This window comes from Penicillium diatomitis (assembly GCF_028827545.1).
Source record: "Penicillium diatomitis strain IBT 30728 chromosome Unknown utg000012l_segment0_segment0, whole genome shotgun sequence".
Lineage (NCBI taxonomy): Eukaryota > Fungi > Ascomycota > Eurotiomycetes > Eurotiales > Aspergillaceae > Penicillium > Penicillium diatomitis.
Genome location: NW_026623184.1, coordinates 248,008 through 266,907, shown reverse-complemented (window position 1 = coordinate 266,907; position 18,900 = coordinate 248,008). Strand labels below are relative to the sequence as shown.

Genomic DNA, 18,900 nt, shown 5'->3' with positions numbered 1-18,900 from the left:
TGGATTTCTTCTGCAGAAGAAATTAGTATCGGAGGGGAGATACCGTGAACTACGCGCACCAAGGAAGATGCCGTTAACCACGCGTACTATATTGAATGTACTGTAGCTTCTTCTTCTTTCTTTTTTTCCCTTCTAGCTCTTAAGATTCTCGATTACCACGTAGATAGTTAAATAAGAGTTTATGAGTCCTTCTAAAACTTTCCTAACTAGCGTATAACAGTGGCCAGAACGAGACTGTAAAATTTACCTGAAGTACTACTAAATATCACGCGAACACAGGCGATCGAGTACTGCTACTCTGTCCGAAGGCCAGAGAATCCCAAAACATTTATCGTAGCGAGGGTATTGTAATTTATTAGTTATCTGTAGAAGACGTCCTTGGTTGAACTCTTCCTGTGTTTGAAACTATTGAATCTTAGATGATCGTATTCTCCTGACTTGATAGGTATTTTTGACATAAGTGGTAGGAGGCCAAAAGCTGTTAGATAAAGGCTGTTTCACGATCTAGAGCGTGCTGATTATGGTTCTTACACGAAGTGCTAATTAAGTAGTTTACCCGTTTTGGATGGACTCCTACCCAACAGATATAGAGTCGGGGTAGATTTCCTATTTTTGAAAAAAATTTCTTTCTTCTTGGTAGACTAGTACTTATTTTACTAAGTTTCCCTTTGCCGATAACAGAACGTGCCTGCGGGTTATTCGAATAGCTAGGAAACCTATGTATCTGAACGCAATCTCTCACAATATCCCGATGTTGATAAGTCGCGAGGAAATAACGATAGCTAGTGGCGGAGGCGTGATGGATAAGCTCGTGTTCTGTTATTTTATGGTGAGTTGGAGTGATTAGGCGGTAGCATGATGCTGACATAAATATACGAGACCGGGATCACGAGTAATCGCTAAAGCGTTAGTGACTACGACGGCGATATGAGACGAGCGAGAGAGGCAGGTATAGATGTATTCGCTATGAATATTGGCACAGATTCTTTTACTGATAAGCAACTTGGATTTGCGTATGAGTCTGCTGCTAATAATGAGATGAAATTATTCTTATCGTTCGATTTTAATTACTGGGGGATAGGACAAGGAAATGAAATAGGTGCTAAGGTAAGATAGTACGCTAATCAGCCTGTATAGCTCCGACTTGATGGGAAGGTCTTCGTGTCTTCCTTTGTAGGTGATGGCGTCAATGTTGAGTCTATTCGATTAGCCGTAGGTCTGGATATATTTTTCGCCCTAAACTTCTATACTGATGTCGGAGATTTTAATATAATAGACGGTGTATTTAATTGGATGGCCTGGCCTAGTAATGGTGATAACTAAGCCCTAACCCCTACTTATAATATTACCGTTCGCGAAGGAGACACAATGTATAATCAAGAGTTGAACGGGAAGCTATATATCGTACGTAAGCTAATTTAAGAGAGCTTTGTAGTGCGACTGCTAATGATTTAACGTAGCGGCTTCACCTTGGTTTTCTACTTAGTTTTCAGATAGTCCCCTAAATAAGAACTGGGTTTTTCCGTCCGATCTCTTGTGGTATGATCGCTGGGTCGAGATTTTACACCTGCGGCCCCAGTTTGTCGAGATAATTAGCTGGAATGACTATGGCGAATCGTATTATATTGGACCTCTTTCATCGCTTCATACAGATGACGGTTCTTCGCGATGGACTGTAGGTATGTAAGGCTCCGCCGCTGTAATATAATTCTGGTTTCCCGAACTGATAAAGGATAGGCCGCACGACGGGTGGCTAAATATGATAAAGCCATTTATTAGCGCGTATAAAGCTGGATCCTTAGAAATTCCTAATTACTTAGTTGAAAAGGATAGCATCGTTTACTGGTATCGAACTACAAAAAAGAGCGCAGAATGTGCTATGACTAGCGTATCTACTGGACTGAGTATTAATGTACCAGCCGGTTACGAGACTTTGAAAGACGAGGTCTTTATTGTTACTTTCCTTTAGTCACCCGCATAAATTATCGTTCAATCAGGGGAGCGATCAACCACGCTTAGCGTACCATCAGGAATTAGTGCCCACAGATGCCCGATGGGCGTAGGTCGTTAGCGTTTTACTGTTTTACGTGACGGAGGGGTTATCTTGTCCGGTATAGCCTCGCGAGATATTTCAGATGTGTGCCTAGATGGAATCTATAACTCGAACGCGTACGTAGGAACACTGTAGACGTTAATCTAATACCCTCTATTATTTTAATAAGAGGATTCTTGAAGACTAGCCTGGGCTATATAGAAATAAGGCTATACGGTATCACTCTATATGCTTATACTATTTATAGCTCTCTGAGCTTTTGTAAATAAAGTAGGATTATAGAATTTAAATATGTAAGATCCTGAGATCTGTCGTGCTTAATCCTTTTATTATCGCTCTTAGAATATTCTGGACGTTGGTAGAAATGCGTCTCTTCCTCTATCTTATCGTGAGCTGTTTCGTCACTGTTTATATTAGTGCTCTTCCGCAGTTCTGTAAGATATATCGGTCGGTGGTGTACTACACGAGTCGGATTGGTCTTTTATTTCAGTTGTTGAGTAGTGATTTCGGAGCGTTCTCGCTAATGTCTTTATTTAGAAAATTCAACGCCTAAGAGCTCCAGACCTATTAGTTTACTTATGATATATTGATTTTGTTGATTCTTTACACAGAGCGCTATTTAGTTAACAATAATCTTTGCCTCACGGAAAGTTAAAAACATAGCCATTAATGGAGTTCTATATAACGAAAAGCTACTGCCCTAATTACCTCTATATCAAAAAAGCTAATGAATTCTTATAGTTAAATATACGCGAGGGCGGCGAGGCCGAGCTGAATCAATAGCTACCTTGCCCGTTTATAGATAACGAAAGAAAGAATAGGCTATTACGTTTGGAGCTCAGCCTCAATAAGCACGCCGTTAACACTTCCCCTTTGTTATCTCCCAGTTTTGGCTTAAGTACTATGTAGCTATCTGTGCCGTGCTGGCGACCAGTCGCTGTTCAAAGTAATACTAAAGGTGATGATAGTATAGGCCTCACAGAAACGAGACCGTCTAATATAATAGTGAGGATAAGAGTGTTATTGAAAAGCAGATTGCTGTTAATATTTTTCGGGTTTGACCGCGAGCAAAGACTTGACCCCCTTCGAGGTCCATCATTCTTCCAGCGACTAAAATATCTTATTACCGAAGATCTCGCTTGGCCCGGTGAATTTGACCGTTCTCTCGATTGCTGCCTCGTGCTAAAGAATTTTATTGTTAGCTCTATTAAAGAACTAGATTTCGACGAATTCAGACTGGAGGTACTCGTCTTTTGGCATGATCAATATCTCGACCTTTACGGAGTGAATCGAGAGTTCGGGCTTTTGTGAGACTTTCTACATACTTATGATAGCTTCACATCCCTATCACTTCAGCTTCATTGGTTCTAGGCATGTTTGAAATCATTCGCAAGGTAATACACGGGGTGGTATATGACGACTTAGACAGAATCGGCGTCTCTCCGCTATTGACGCAGAGTATATACTTCAAACATGGACAGTATTGAAAAGGTTGAGGGATAACTTCGAAGCCGAGGTGAGTACGCCAGAATTTCAACTGTAATCAAAGAGGACTTATCGCATCGTATATTCTTAGGTATTTAAATATGAATATATCTCTAAAGAAACATATAACTGATCAACGAGGGAATTCCTTGATGGTTATCAGAGAATTGTGCCTCGAGTGGGAGGATTTAAGAATAGAAGAATGAAAGGACCGTTCTTCTAGAGTCTGGGGATCCTCGTTCGCATGAAAAGATTGAAGAAATATGTAAGAGGTAACTCGAACCGTATTTTACTTATACTCCTAGCTTTACTCTGACATCTGATCCACCTACCATAAGCGAGAGTAAAGTATATCCCCCGCCGTCGCAACCGCTTCACGTCGCTATGGCTGGTGTTGTACGCCAGTTTAAGAAAAGCTTCAGAAGGACTCATAAACTTTCATTCGAACTGTCTGCGTGATAGTTAAGGATCTCAAGAGCTAGAGGGGAAAAAGAGAAAGAAGAAGAAGCTACAGTACATCCCAGGTTTTTAAGGTGTGCGCGTGGGTAACGGTATCTCCCCTCCGATACTGAATTCTTCTGTAGCAGAAATCCAAGTTCGCAGTCCAAGTCCGCTAACTCCCGTCAACTCGTAACAGTACGCGTGGCACACGTGGTGGGTGTGCCCCTGCCCTCCGGGACTGATTTCTTCTGCAGAAGAAATCCAAGACCGCAACCCAAGTCCTCTTGTTATGTTCAACACCCTATAGACTGTCTTCGTCCGATATTTGATCCTTTGGGAATCTGCGAGTCCTTCGTTCAGTCGTGACGTCCTTGATTTGCGGCCGGCTGCGGCTACCGCGGAACACGTGACCCATCCTAGGTATCCTTAGGTCCCGTTTTCCAAGCTCCCAACCAAGCTTACCCGAGCTCCCAATACTTAATAAGACGGTACTGATTTTTCTTCTTATAATTCTATTATATTATTCGTAATATGATAAATTAATAAATCTTTAATAAAATTCAGAATAATCACCGAAGTCTACTAAGATTATCTAGTAGATCCTATAACGAATTCAGAAGTATTAAATCACTTACTACTAAATTTAAGTAATACGACAACTTAGAATCATATAACCTATTATAGCCTGATATAACTTAATACCACCTTTACCACCTCATACAATCTCTATATTGATTTTATAGGGTTACGGATCATAGGGTGAAAGTACCGAACTAAACTGTTATAGTATAGTTAGTCAAGTATTTTTCAATCGTAAACAAGTTAAATCGATCTCGCCACCGCATGACCTCCACCCTATGAGGTTTGAGGTCTTTTAAAATCAAGAGAAACCGGTAAATTCCAGTTTATCCGGTTTATGACCACCCTACGAGCTATGTAAGGACAAATCCCAAATAGGACTTGACCCGAGGGGGGACTGGGTCGTATGCAAGTTACTCGGAGTGGAGCGATCAGGGAACCATAGGAATAAGGTACAGAGACGATAGCTACGAGTTACAGAGTACTTGAACTTCTGTGCGTGGATGACAACTCTGACTCTTGATTCCCTCCAGGCCGGCTTCACCTAGTAATTTATCTTCTGGGGAATCTGCGAGTCCTTCGTTGAGTCATGACGTTCTCGACTCGCGGCCGTTCAGGCCCACGTGACTCCTTCCGCATGGCACTTGCCGCAACTTGCCAAGCCTCGGTCCGAACCCTACTTGGTCTTCAACACTCATCAGCATCTAACTGATTTCTCTTCTTACAAGCTAGGCCCCCGTGAGGAATTTCTAGAGTAGAATCTTATATTACGTCCTTGATACGCTTAGTATATAATAGGCGGTACGAGAAAATCTTTGATTAGCATACAGAATACCATCAGAGCTTTCCGCAAGAACAAAAATAAGACATCATTCCTAGTTTGAATAGTGTATAGAGTATATGAATTCTGGGTATATGGACCAGAGGGATATGTCTACTAAATTCTGGAGTTGATTTACGTAAATAGCGGTTGGTTAGGGACTATGGGAGCTTAGCACAATTTGCGTGAGCAGGTTCGAAGGGATATGGTTGCAGTGAAACGTACACTATCTACTTGTTGGTTTCTGTGATCAAAATCGACTTAGCTCTAGGTCGAAGGGATTCACGGTCGCTTCTGTGAAACTGGGAGGTTTGGTACGAGATTTTAATGTATCTATTAGCGTAATAGAATCGCGAAGAAGCTTGAAGAAGACCGCGCTAGGCGGATAGGGCAGGTGAGACAAGGAGTCATCGTGAGGAATCGATTTCGAAGTGATTTCCCTTCTATATGTCTGTGGTTGCGTTGCCGCTGGATCTTTGGATTTCCTATCTAGGTTGATCGGATTTGAATTACTATAGTGACGTTTAATATCTCGGTAACTCTTCCGATCTTCCGGTCTGATCTTTGCCTAATCTGGCTGAAAACTCTTATTGCCTGAAGACGAGAATGACCGTAGTCTTCCGGTTGCTCTGTCTCGCAGAAAGAGATGTACCTCTTGGCCGCAGAGAACGGCTAATTCCGAGTATTTTTTATAAAGACTGTCCCCTCTTTTTTTAAACGTGATTTCTTTTTTGCGAGGGTCTTTAATCTTAGTAATGATGCGTTTCCCTTTTTTTATGATTAATGTTAGCCCCTGTTAAGTCGAGGATTACGGACTATTAATACCTGAATTTAGATGAGGATTGTGCTAAATTTAGACTTGGACTAAATTTGCAAGAGATAAATACGTGAAGCCTGGTCTATCGTTCTAGCTTGATTTGTCTATGAAGGTCGCGTAATATAGTAGAGAAGGTGAAATGTCTAGTATTTACTCTCGTGCTAAAGTATGCGAGTATAATTGTTCAAGAGGTATGGGTTAGGCGTAAGATTAGTCTATTGACTGTATGTCTTAATAGGCTGTATTATGGTAGAGAATGTGAGTGAGAGACAGAGAAAAAGACTAAAGGAGTTTATTAATACTATATCTAGCTGTATAAACTATATAGCCTTAATCGAATAGCCGTTAGGCGAGCGCTAACTAAAAGTTATGCGTATCTAAATACGTAACGCTACTCTATCTAGTTATAAGTAGTATACGCTTCCTGTTCTGGAATTAACACGACCGATCGAACGGAACGAAAATCAGTATTCTAGCTAAGCTTGTGGTAATATATTAACTTTATGCCTTTAGCCTTCGAGGGTAAAATAGTATCTCGTATAGGTCTTGCTATGTAATAACGTAGAGTTAGTTAAGGCCCTGAGCAGATACGAGGGACCTTAGCAGAGGGTTTAATCCGTCTAAGTCCTTCACTAGCTTTAAATCATCTGGAAGTTTATAATGACTTTGTTTACCTATTACACTTTCTTCGATCGCCGCTATATCCGTTAGTATCTTGCGATACGGGTAAGTATCATGATGACTTCCCTACGAATATCCTCGGCTACTGTCTTCTCACTTCCGACTAACTAAATAGTCTTGTATACCATTTCTACTAAGTTTATCCACCTACTATCGAGACATTTTCCTATATGGTTTATGCACCGACATGGCTCGACTATAGTGATAGTGTATCTCAGAACATCAAGTCCAGAAGATCTTACTTCGGCCGGTTTATTGGGCTACGATAGGACTGGTACTTCGACGGTGATGTTCCGCTTGATCCTAGGGTCCTAGACCTCCTGTAAAGAATTGAGGATGACTTCGTGAATCTTTAGCTAATTACCTATGAGTCAAACCTCCGCTTGCTCTCAAATTCTTAGTACTACCAATCGCCAGAAGCTAACTCCTCCTCGCTATCATAACTAACGTCCGCGGTTATTGCGGGCGCTGGAAAGTATATCCATGTAGTGGTCACCCGGGAAAAGGATAAGTACACTAATATTGTGCGTATAGACACTGAAGTAAGTGATAACCGTATATAGCTCGGTAAAACCATTCAATATAATATATAATATATAATGTACCCTATCCTTACTTGAGGGGGCGTCTGTAAGGGAGGAAAAAACGAACGTTCAAGAATTTTCATACTATGTAAGCGATTTATAACCGTAATGATAGATGATGTTTCTCTTAGTTTCCTATATCTATCTACTCTCTTAGTTACTATGAGCCTATTCTTTGCTGCCGTTGATATTATATCGTAACACTTGTAATCGCAGTTTTACTTTATCTATTAATGCTATAAATCACGCGAAATGCTATATAAGAGTGAATCTGATTTTGCCTTTGTGAAGTTACTTTAGCTATCTTCTTTTTCACAAGCGTTCAATCAACAGTGACAGGCCGGGGTTGAAGTATATTACGTTATTTGACGACTGGCGATGTATCTCCTGGCTCTCCCTCTGGAGTTGATCGAGTATATTTGTCAATGTGTATGCGAACCGAAAGTACGATCATGTGAAGATTTCTACTGATGGACTTCTAGTTGCCACCATGGGATCATATCAGACTTCTGGGATCCTGTATGCAGTTACGCTATATGGGGTTTCCCTGTCTCTTTGATAGTATTATAGCAGATATCAGCAAGGATTATACTGCTATCCTTCGAATGCTTTCGAGCAGTCTATACCTCGTATAATACCTTCGGCGACTTAGATATCTAGAGGTCGTGGCTATATCTAGTGTCTTAGATAAAAGCCATGTCGAAGCTCTCCTGGGAATTCTTCTGAGACTCAGAGACACAAGAATCCGATTAATCAGGTATGCTATTATAATGTAGTTGAACTTTATAGCTGTTGGTTATTGGCTAATAGACCTATAGCTGGAGGGTAAATTGCGAAATTCCTTAGCTAATCTATGATAAGATCTTGACTATCATAGAGCGTTGTCGGATGTCTGCTAATGCGAATAGTTTTGATCCTCTTAATACAATTTCTACGGATGAAAATATTAGCGGACTATACTTTGCCGACCCGACTGATTGTTATATTTTAATGGTTTAATCCCTTCGTTATCTATCTCTGGGATGTTGCTCGACCGAGTTGACGTTACTGGAGTCTTTGACTAAGCAAAAGCATTAATGGAGACTTAGTGGATTTGAACTTTATCGTATACGCTCAAAATCTCGTTAAGACTTAAGGCAGTAAGCAGACTTGCTGCGGCGATTTTTGGTGTCTTTTCAAGGACTACGATATCTGGAAATTTAGCTAGCGAGCTTTACCGGGGAGATTTTTGAAGACCTATTCAAAGGCATCTACTAATATGCGCAGACTCTAACGTTCCTCGCCTATATTGATTGCTTATATTCTATGGTTGATGGTTTCCTATATCCTATAGGCTATATAAGCGAAGATATACTCCACGCTATACCGTTTAAGTTATAAGAACTTTGGACGTACGGGGTAATCGAAGCATTAGCCCTAGATGTGTTAACTTTTGTTCTAGTAAGTGATACTGTATTTTCAAAGTACGTATCTCTCTCTAACATAGTGCAGAATTCCTAGTATATGGAATTATTGGCTGAATCCCCGCTTCGTGTACTGGATCTTCGCCTGCCGCGTGAGGCTACCCATGCAGACATACAGGATTTCCATCTTCTAGCAAACCGCATATTCGGCGTGACAAGGCTATCGTCACTGAGTTACCTTGTCTTAACGCAGTCATGTAGACCAAAATGTGGGTCTCAAAGCCAAGTATTATTATGTCGTCGACGAACTGACGGCACTCAACCCAAGCTCGCGTCACTCCGTGCGGACATAACCGTAGGTTGCCGCGCTGACGACCCTATATCCTCTCAAGTTGGCCGAGAAGAGGATCATGAAAATAACTCTTCACTTTTCCCGGAGTATGAGGTATTGTCATCAAATTTTAGGATACACATGCCTCTCGCGTGGCGGATTGCAAAAGGCTGGGTATAGGATTTTCCCTTTCTATGTGTCTATTAAGAATGCCTAGTTTGTTTTTCTGTGGTACAACAGTCTCTATACATTCAAAAGTAAGGAATAGTTACTAACTGACCTTAGTCCTAAAGCAGCGGTCCCGGCCTTATGATGTATATTGATAAGCTAGATCCACGTATAGAAATCAAAGAGAGTGGGGAAGCTTAGATTAGTGATCTGCGAGTAGATAAGACAGATACTTTCCACGCATAGAGAAAAAGAGAAAGTGGATAACCTACAAAAGACGGTAAGGAGAAAGACCTATACTATATCACATTACTGTAAGGCTCACAAAGAGGAGTAATCTCCGTTGGCAGATACAGTGGTTTTCGAAATCAGTTATACCTCCACACTCTTGCGACTTCATTCCCGGAAAATAAATTCGACACACGCTAATCTTCTTTAGCTTGCCGCTCTATATGTCTGGCAAAACATTGATAGTAAAGGCTTTGCATCGTACATGAGTCACCGTAATACTGTAATGTCGCTTGGGACTACGTGGAAGCTTCAGGAGCTATGACGACCTCGCATAATCGTCTACATCTTTCGGTTGCTTCCTCATCCGGAATGCCAAGTCTAGCCGGTTCATACACGGAATAGCTCCGGAGCATCAATGTTCCTGCATTCGTACTTGACTGTATGGTGATCCACGCAACCAGTGTGATTTGGTACATGAAGCTTGGGAGGTCATTCTTCCTCAATTTGTCTTACATGATTCCTTCTAAATTGATTTTTGTTCTTGTACAATAAAATAAACGTTCTGTTTATATTTAAGCAAACTGCAACATTCAAATGGCGCTTCTTCGTTTACCTGACGAGCTGCTACTCTTTGTTACCAGTTACTTGGTACTTCAAAGAGACCTGAATTTTTTCGCTCAAACCAACGCTCGCCTGTACAACCTTCTCAATACCTATCTTTATAGGTACGATGTGGGACAAAATGGAAGTTCCTCTCTTCTGTGGGCTGCAAAACATGGACAAGAGGCAACAGCCAAGAAATCCATAGCCGAAGGAGCCGATGTCCACATTCGATCTCAACTTCAGTGGACACCCATTTCATGGGCAGCTTTTAACGGCCACGAGACGGCAGTCGAGTTGCTTCTCGCGACGGTTGGCATTGATCCAGAGTCTCGAACCTCAGATGGAAAGACTCCGCTATCTCTGGCAGCATGGAACGGCCATGATGAGATAGTAAAGCTACTTCTCACAACGAAGGGAATCAACCCAGACTCTCCAACCTCAAGGGAAGAGACACCTCTTTGTTTAGCAGCATACAGAGGGCATGAGGATGTAGTTGAGCGGCTGCTCGCAACTGCCGGCGTTGACCCATCCGCGAGGACTCTCACAGGAGAAACACCACTGTCACTAGCGGCTGGGAACGGTCAAGAGCGCGTGGTCAAACTATTACTGGACCTTGAGAGCATTGATCCGAATGTCAAGAACTCACGAGGGGAAACTCCAATATGCTGGGCCGCAGGCAACGGCCACGAGGCGGTAGTTAAGCTGCTGCTGACGAACGGGTCTGACCCAGAATCAAGGGATGGTGATGGACGAACAGCATTATCGCTAGCAGCAGAGAGGGGATTTACAGATACGGTCAAGTTGCTACTCGCGGTGATAGGGGTTCATCTAGACTCTGAAGATCTTGAAGGAATGATATTTGACTGCAGGATCCTACGAAGGAAAACCTAAAAGGTGAAAACACTCGACGTTGAAGAGAGAAAGAGAGAAGGAATAAGGAAGCTAAGCTAGACTACTGAGGTTGGTGATCCCAGGTGCTGAGGGCGTAGCCCATGTGTGTGCCAGGCAGTATGGCGGGCCTCACCACAAACAAATGACACCGTTAGCTTGGGCTATGGCAGAAGAACAACAGGGGGTAATTGAGATACTGCTGGCCACAGAAGGCGTCAGCAGTGATCCGCCGATCGGGACACCCCGCCCTCGTTTGCGAATACGACCACCTTCGTATTGAAATTTAATCGACGCCTCGCAATTCCAAAGAGGTAGCGAGATGTATCAAATTCCTATAGTATTGTAGACTACTCTTCACCGAGCTTGAGAAGTTCTTGCATTTCCCACAAGTTTATATCTACCAAATGCCGATGAGGGTGCGATGGACCAGCCTACAAGAAGGGGTGGAAGACGTGTATTCTACCTAAGCTATAGACTGTTGTGAGTGGCAGAATCACATGCCATGCAAACAAAAAACAACCTGAATGAACGGTAAACCGTCTCCACGACATTTCTCAATAACTTACTCGCGCAAGAACCGAACTGGCTCATGGCAGACTGCAACGGGGTATGCTGAGCCTTGAATCCGTTCGGAAAGTACCCAGGTTGGAGAGAGGTCCGAGTTGAAAGCAGTGACCTTGATCTCTAGTTGTGTCCTGCATATGACATTTAACCGCCGTCCGATATATCTCATGATCTGCGAAAGATCAGTGGAATCGTGTATCAAATCAGGGCCTCGCCAAGCTCCGAAATAAGATGTATAGACGTCGTTCACCTCGAGGAAATGCTTGATCAGAATTTTAGTCGTCACCGAGTCGGACGTACTGGGCGGGCTTCTTACACCAGAAACAAGAGGAGGTTCCCAGCTCTCGTGGACCCAGTCCGGGATGTATGACCAGACATTCCTTGTCGAAGGCACGGTATGTATGGCGGAGTCGTGCAGTAGGTATCGGCTACTCCTTGTAATAGCGTGGCTGGTAGTGAAATCTTTGAGATACATCTCGTCCCCGATATAAGCTTATCGTGAGCGGCAGAGTCGCTAAAAGAATATAAGATTATAAATGTGCCGCCCCTCCCTTCGAATGCGAGGAGCAAGAAGTGCAAATTGTTGTAGGGTACTCTGATATCTACCGATTATATCAACATTCTCAACTCTATATACGGGGGAGACCCCCGTAGACCCCCATCAACGGGCCAACGGCTAACGCAAATTAAATCATAAATCTTTAAGACTATAACGCAAGTAAAGACGATTATCAACTTGCGGGAATACCCATAGAGCCCATATGGGTACCTGGGTTTGGGTCAGAATTTAGGTTTTGACTATGGGGCCTACCGCCTACGGTTATTCCTGTGGGTATTATATTTTTGCCATAGGGCCCATGCGTATGTTACGACGGATTGCGGGCTTGGTGGCTGTGCGGGGCCGTAGCCAGCCGCAAGCCATGACGTCGCGATACTTAGTTAACTAACTATATCGGCTTGTTTGGTTAATAAGCCCGGCTGATTCCTATAACAGAATAACTCAAGTTCCCAAAACGGAAGGTGTTTTTGGGGTATTTAGTTATCTAGTCATAGACTCATACCGCCTCTAATATCTCTAGGTAAAATCTAGTTTTAGATAGCAATTATATCTAGTTATAGTATATATATACTATGTATTGAATAAGATTAACTAGATACTAATTCTATGAAGGTGTTAAAGATGAAGCTTGAAATCCACGCTTACCCTATCACCTAGAGACTTTCGGGTACATTGAGAGACTTTGACTCCGATCGCAAAGACATGTATACCTCTAGTCCACCACTGCCACCAGCCGACCGCCACACTCAAGAAATAAGTTACCACACTGAAACTTAGTATAATTATGAAACTTAGTATAATTACTTATAATCTTTCAGTATATTAGTTAACTCTGAATGTTAAAAATCTCACAGTTCTAATACAAACACGTCGGCTATATAGAGGTATATAACGTCTCTCTTACACTCTGTAATCTTTGTATCAAGAAGTAGTTGAACCCTTTCCCGCAGGTTCAACTAAGGTTGAACTCCAATAGTCATGTAATCAAGTAACTATAACTAAGTGCCGAAGATTCATGGGTATCCATGGGTAGGGTCGTTTTGCGGCTTTGCCGATGGGGGCCCGTATTCCCACCTCTACATATGATATCAACTGTTGATATTATATAGACAATAGTCACGTGATAAGTCACCCGAGAGCCGAGACATAAGGACCACGTGATGCGAGAGGAGATTAAGACTGATCACAGAATCACAAAGCAAACATCTGGAAGACATCACGTGATATAACTTTAGGGGCGGTCAATTCTGCCACAGCCAGCTAATCAGAGCGCAGGAATCAAATTCCAGGCACTTACATGGAAAGCAATTTCTCATTCCGCTCCAATTTGCAATCAAATCACGAAGATGACCTAACGTGCATCCGTCCAATTTGCAATCAAATCACGAAGATGACCTAACGTGCATCCGTCCACAACAGCTTGCCGCCCTCAGGCCCCTCACTGCTTGTGTTTAGGATACTTTGGAAGACACGGGGGAGAAAATTCAAGATCATGCGTCAAAAAGCTCCTCAAAAACGGTCAAGCTAAGGTTTTATTTAATTGTGTCTCTTCAGAGACATAACAACAATAGTTTAGGCTAACTTCTTTACTTCTAGGATATACGCTTAAAGGAGGGGGGGCATAAAATAGTATTTTTTTTTCCCTAGGGGAAGGGGTTCTGCCATAGCGGTCTGCGAAGTACAAATCATGTGACCCACAGACCGAACCTTGGTTCTGTGGCAGTGACGCTAGCCTGTAATTAGCTAGACTCGACGGATCTAGCACGATACTGGCTGCGGATCTGACTGCTTTATTAGCTGCGACGCTGGCTGCGTTCCTGGGTACGACGGCTACGTCATTGGCTACGTTACTGGCTATATTACTGGCTGCGTTACTAGCTGCGATACTGACTGCGGATCTGGCTGCGATACTGACTGCGGATCTGGCTACGATACTGGCTGCGGATCTGGTATAAACCTGGTGCAAATCTGGCTATAATGCTGGCTCGGTGTAATTATAGGTAAGTTAGGAATCGGATTTACAATGTTGTTGTGGCCTCTGACGAGATAATTTTTCAGTCCTAAGACCACGTTGGTCCTCGGATGGCTAGTAATTCCCATTTGAACGGCAATCACCTTCAGCTTTGGGTATACTTTATCGTAAATGTTGTACGCCAGTTAGGAAAGTTTTAGAAGGACTCATAAACTCTTATTTAACTGTCTGCGCGGTATTCGAGGATCTCAAGAGCTGGAGGGGAAAAAGAGAAAGAAGAAGAAGCTATAGGGATCTTGCTCAGGCCGACTATCAGAACTTCGAGACCATTTAGCCCGACTGCAAGAATATCCGAGTATCCAATGACTACCTTCGTCAAATCACCCATCTCGGCTATACTGGCTAGCACAATCCCGACACAGAGCTCTTACTCGGTATTTATTGCAATTCTGACTCCTACCAACGAAGTCACCAACAGCGTCGGTGATGCTACTTCATTACTCGTGATTGGAGCTTATGAATCAGAACACGTTCCCACGATCTCTATGCATAACTCCACAGGGAGACCGGCTACCAAGCCGTCTGTTCTCAGCAGCAGACCGTCAGCTATTGAAGGTCCGGCGACAATTCCTACGAGCTTAGCCGCCACAGGTGTCGAGAAAACGTCCTCTGTACCTCCAGTGACCACTTCAGGTTCTAGGAACATGATGTTGCATATCTCTGCCACGAATATAACTACAACAAGTGGATTCACATCAACAGATTCCTTGTCTTTGGACATTGCCACACCAACCTCGAAGACGGCACACGTGTCCACTGTTTTAGATTCAGTGCCCATCGCCCACACCACAATCGCCAGCGACACTGCTTCGTCCTTTCCCGCTGCCACCGCTTCTACTGTATCACCTATGCTGTCTGGAAAATACACTACGATTACAGTATCGAAATTCATAGTCTCAACATCCCAAAGCCCTGCAAACCCCAGTACCTCTACTGGAAACAGTAAGGATGACGATCATCCTGACGGCACGGGCGGTCTCGGTAATACAGATGGTTCTGCAAACACTGCTGGTGCCAATGGAAGTTCTGCTGGCATCGGTGTTGGCGTTGTTGTCGGCGCCATAGCCTACGGTGCCGGGATGTTCTGGATCGCTCGCCATTACCGCAGAAGAAGAAGGCTGCGTAGGCACGGCATTTTGACTTCTGGTGAGGGAAACTTTGGTACCGCTATCAAACCACCTAATTCCGAGATTGGTCGTAGTACAAGACCTCTTTATCCCAGACAGAAAATCAGTGCACCACTAGAATCGGGGAACTCACTTGGGTGGTGAGAGACCTTTTGATGCTCGTTTCTAGATTGACATTGAAGGCTCTGTTCTCGGGACTCTCGGTATGAAGCTTCGTCGATTTTTAACCCGATGCATGGTTGGTCGAAGGTAAGGGGCGCAGTTTAATTTTGTCGGTGCCTGAAATAGGAATAATGAAGGATGTATATCAAATATGTGAGAGGAGATCGTATGATAATTCCCGTATCGAGAAGTTATAAATAGTGCATAGATTCTTCGGTTGACACCACCTTAAGGTTTGATGCTCCTGCGAAGCAGTCATCAAGTCTTTTGTGGTTTTTTGTTCTATGGTCCAAGATACCCGTAAGACCAGCTAACCTAACTTGATGGAGCTCGGTGAAATCAAAATGTATTTGAGATGATCGATTTTTGTCTGTGCTTTGGTGTGGCATTTCCATGACCTCAAGGTAACCATGCAAATACGTCAAATTTAGGCAGTGAGTGGCCTTGTAACATTTATTCTTCTACACCAAGCCAAACCAAACAACGCGCTAAGAAGTTTGTGCAACTCAGAAGGAGGGTGTAGTATGAAGAATATATAAAATACCCAACGCTTGATCTATGAGACCGCAATTGGGTCCCACACCTCGAATAGGAAATTGAGACTTTCAAATATGAAAATAAAAGGTCATTCCCCGCTGGAGAATGCGCAGTATTGACCAACAGTTATGCAACTGGTCTAAATTAGGAGTATCTGCTATGTCGCATCTGCTCCCACTATCCAGGCAATGCTGATTTAAATGCGCCTACATCTGACTGACCGGAAGCAGTCTGCTGCCCAAGACTGTTCTTCTTCTTATATCCTTCACTATGATTTGAGGGAGCACCCTATACCAAGCGACAAGATATTGTGTTTTCACAAGGGTCGGTCGATCACCTTTCTCCTCGGACGGTGACCATGGTATACAGGAAGAACGACGTGCTTTGGCCATACACAAAACCAACTTCTTTCGAGCCGAAACTCTCGGTTGTACCAGAAACTCCAGCTTCACCTCAGCCAGTCACAGACACTGCCAATGCACCACCACAGGGCCTCCCGCCAGACTCTGAGCTGTCTCGAAATACGCAAGGATTCACGAAGCGGGCTCATCGATGCGGCGAAGTCAGCGAACATCCTCCAAGCGAGGGGCCTGTGACACCACCTTCCAAATGAGGCGGTAGAATGACGACCTGAGTCTCTAAGGTCTACTCTATGCTGACAGGAACATCAAGGACTGCTTGCATCGCAGATGAAGTATACGCATGATCACATATTTTTGGCGATTCGAAGGGATTCATCGCTGTAGATTGAAAATGATGTGTCCTTGAACAGACTTTGACATTCAATCATTTTAACACAATTTGACGCGTTCTGGCACGCTCGATCCAATAAGTTCATCAGGAATCAGTGATATAGTAGGAACCACTCGCAGGTAAGAACGGCTATTCAGAGGCTGCCGAAATCGGTCTCTTTCGCCAATGAAATATCTCCGTGACGGCCCATTCTTATCATGTAAATCTAGGGATTAAAGACAGGGTTGGTATATGGAGTTCAGAATACCGCCTCAAGGAAACCAAGCCTCAAAGCTAAAAGACATACAAACTAAAAAAACGTTCTTTTGTGGAATTAAGAGCTTGCCTTAGGGTATCGACCTAAATCTGCGATGTGTCCAGGCAGATCATGCTCAAAGGAATCTAATGTTATTTTCAGTGATTTCCGGGGCCTTCTGGACTTACCAGTCTCATGTAAATTCTGGCCACTCCGATTGCGCGTATACTTAACTTCAATGTGCAATACACAGAGTCAAGGCTTCTCTTCGGGGAACCTAGTGTCGTATTGACTCACTAGATTAATGTATACGATGGACACAAATGTCGTCAGAATCAAACATTGTATGATACTAGGTCTGATCGGTCCACTATGATAGAACATCAGGGAGAGCATATTGAAGTATTGGAGACTGGGGAGAAATTGGAGACTTGGGAGAAATTGAGAGGAAGCACGATGGAAAGAGTGATCTCAGTGATAAGACACGCGCCATTAGAAAAGGAATGACTTCAAATTGAGAAACATTGCTTCCTTGTGATATCGATCGATTCGAGTCGTCTTTCCTCTCCTTTGTTCTCCCACCTCATACCTTAAAGTCTTGATTGTATGCACAATGTTCATTGATCCTTCAGGCACACAAATTCACGAGTCCTGAAATTCACTTGAGTGAGGGGTATATGAGGGACCGAAATCAGGGGACGTGCCGAAGTGTCGCACAGACATCCATGACACAATCGAGTAGCATTCTATAAGGCTTTGACGTTTTCGATAAATCAAGCTTCTAGCTAGAGGGTCTCGGTTTTTCCATAAGAAACTTGACAAAGCTTTAAATAGGGGCCGATGATCATTATCCCGACTAGTCATCTATAAGTACTAAACTTATCTCGTCGCCCTCCGACTGACACTTAACGAGCTCTTTGGTTGGAGTCGTGATGTTTATCAAATTTGCGGAACATATTGTGTATCGCATCACAAAAGGGATGACGTCAGCGATGTCATTGATAATGACCCAAGTTGATATCGGGGTAAGCTAATGCATACTCATTATAGTAAGTTACGTTCTCTGTGCATAGCTACACACGCCAATAGCTGAAATAAGACATCTTGACCCAGCTCCAGCCATTGCCACCCTGCAATTGTATTTTTTTACGTGAGAGCGTAACAGATATGAAATGGTAACAGAAAAGGGGTCTTAACAGAAACATTTACTTTGTGAAGACTAACCGTGTACACCACACCGTGACTTGAGAAGTGTAGGAGCCTAAATTTGAATGGGAGTTAGAGAATATTCGCGATACGGGATTGCCACCCGGTAATCATTCTGAAAGTTAGTTATCTAACATAGAAATTAGTCAATGAAAACTGTCGTACGACCTGTTACTAGCGCCGTCGCATGAAGAACCCAAAACCGAATTTTATAGACAAGATTCTCACAGAACTCAGTGGACCTACATTAGCATTTGTAGTAAGAATCGAAAATTTACTTTAAATCATACATCGACTCCGCAATAGACATTCTGATCCTCTGCGGCGCTGGGGCGAGGAATGAATATATTGCCGCCGTCGGGTCAACCGCGGTTGGCGCAATTACTGCTAATCAGTTCCATGTCTCATTGACGAAAGAGTAGATATCATTCAAGGAAAAGTTAGAGCATAGGATAGGCTATGTATGGCGAATCTTCATTTGTGACACAAATGTTTCGGGACCTCGTGAACACGACAGTACTCCATGACAGTCTCGATGATTCTCCTCTAAGCTAATTTGATTGAGGTATTAGTAGGCACAATTCAGCTTGCCCGCAACTGACCATTCTCAAAATACCAATGTCCACACCTATTTTCGG

The 18,900-nt window shown here is 43.2% G+C and overlaps 4 protein-coding genes across 4 annotated transcripts; all 4 read left to right on the top strand.

The window, feature by feature from the left end:
* Nucleotides 1-905: 905 nt before the first annotated feature.
* Nucleotides 906-1,323, top strand: N7539_008073 (Glucan endo-1-3-alpha-glucosidase agn1; the record flags this gene model as incomplete). The annotated part of the gene is made up of 2 exons (XM_056937673.1): nucleotides 906-1,107; nucleotides 1,138-1,323. The coding sequence occupies exons 1-2, from the start codon at nucleotides 928-930 to the stop codon at nucleotides 1,321-1,323; spliced, it is 366 nt and encodes a 121-aa protein (XP_056786765.1). The 5' UTR covers nucleotides 906-927.
* A 45-nt stretch (nucleotides 1,324-1,368) lies between these two features.
* On the top strand, nucleotides 1,369-2,063 carry N7539_008072 (uncharacterized protein; the record flags this gene model as incomplete). Its single annotated transcript, XM_056937672.1, has 4 exons — nucleotides 1,369-1,404; nucleotides 1,487-1,675; nucleotides 1,803-1,819; nucleotides 1,970-2,063. 4 exons carry the CDS (start codon nucleotides 1,369-1,371, stop codon nucleotides 2,061-2,063), a joined length of 336 nt encoding a protein of 111 aa, XP_056786764.1.
* An 8,124-nt stretch (nucleotides 2,064-10,187) lies between these two features.
* Nucleotides 10,188-10,965, top strand: N7539_008071 (ankyrin repeat domain-containing protein; the record flags this gene model as incomplete). Its single annotated transcript, XM_056937671.1, has 2 exons — nucleotides 10,188-10,889; nucleotides 10,927-10,965. The coding sequence occupies 2 exons, from the start codon at nucleotides 10,188-10,190 to the stop codon at nucleotides 10,963-10,965; spliced, it is 741 nt and encodes a 246-aa protein (XP_056786763.1).
* A 3,579-nt stretch (nucleotides 10,966-14,544) lies between these two features.
* On the top strand, nucleotides 14,545-15,513 carry N7539_008070 (uncharacterized protein; the record flags this gene model as incomplete). The annotated part of the gene is made up of 1 exon (XM_056937670.1): nucleotides 14,545-15,513. One exon carries the CDS (start codon nucleotides 14,545-14,547, stop codon nucleotides 15,511-15,513), a length of 969 nt encoding a protein of 322 aa, XP_056786762.1.
* Nucleotides 15,514-18,900: the final 3,387 nt, after the last annotated feature.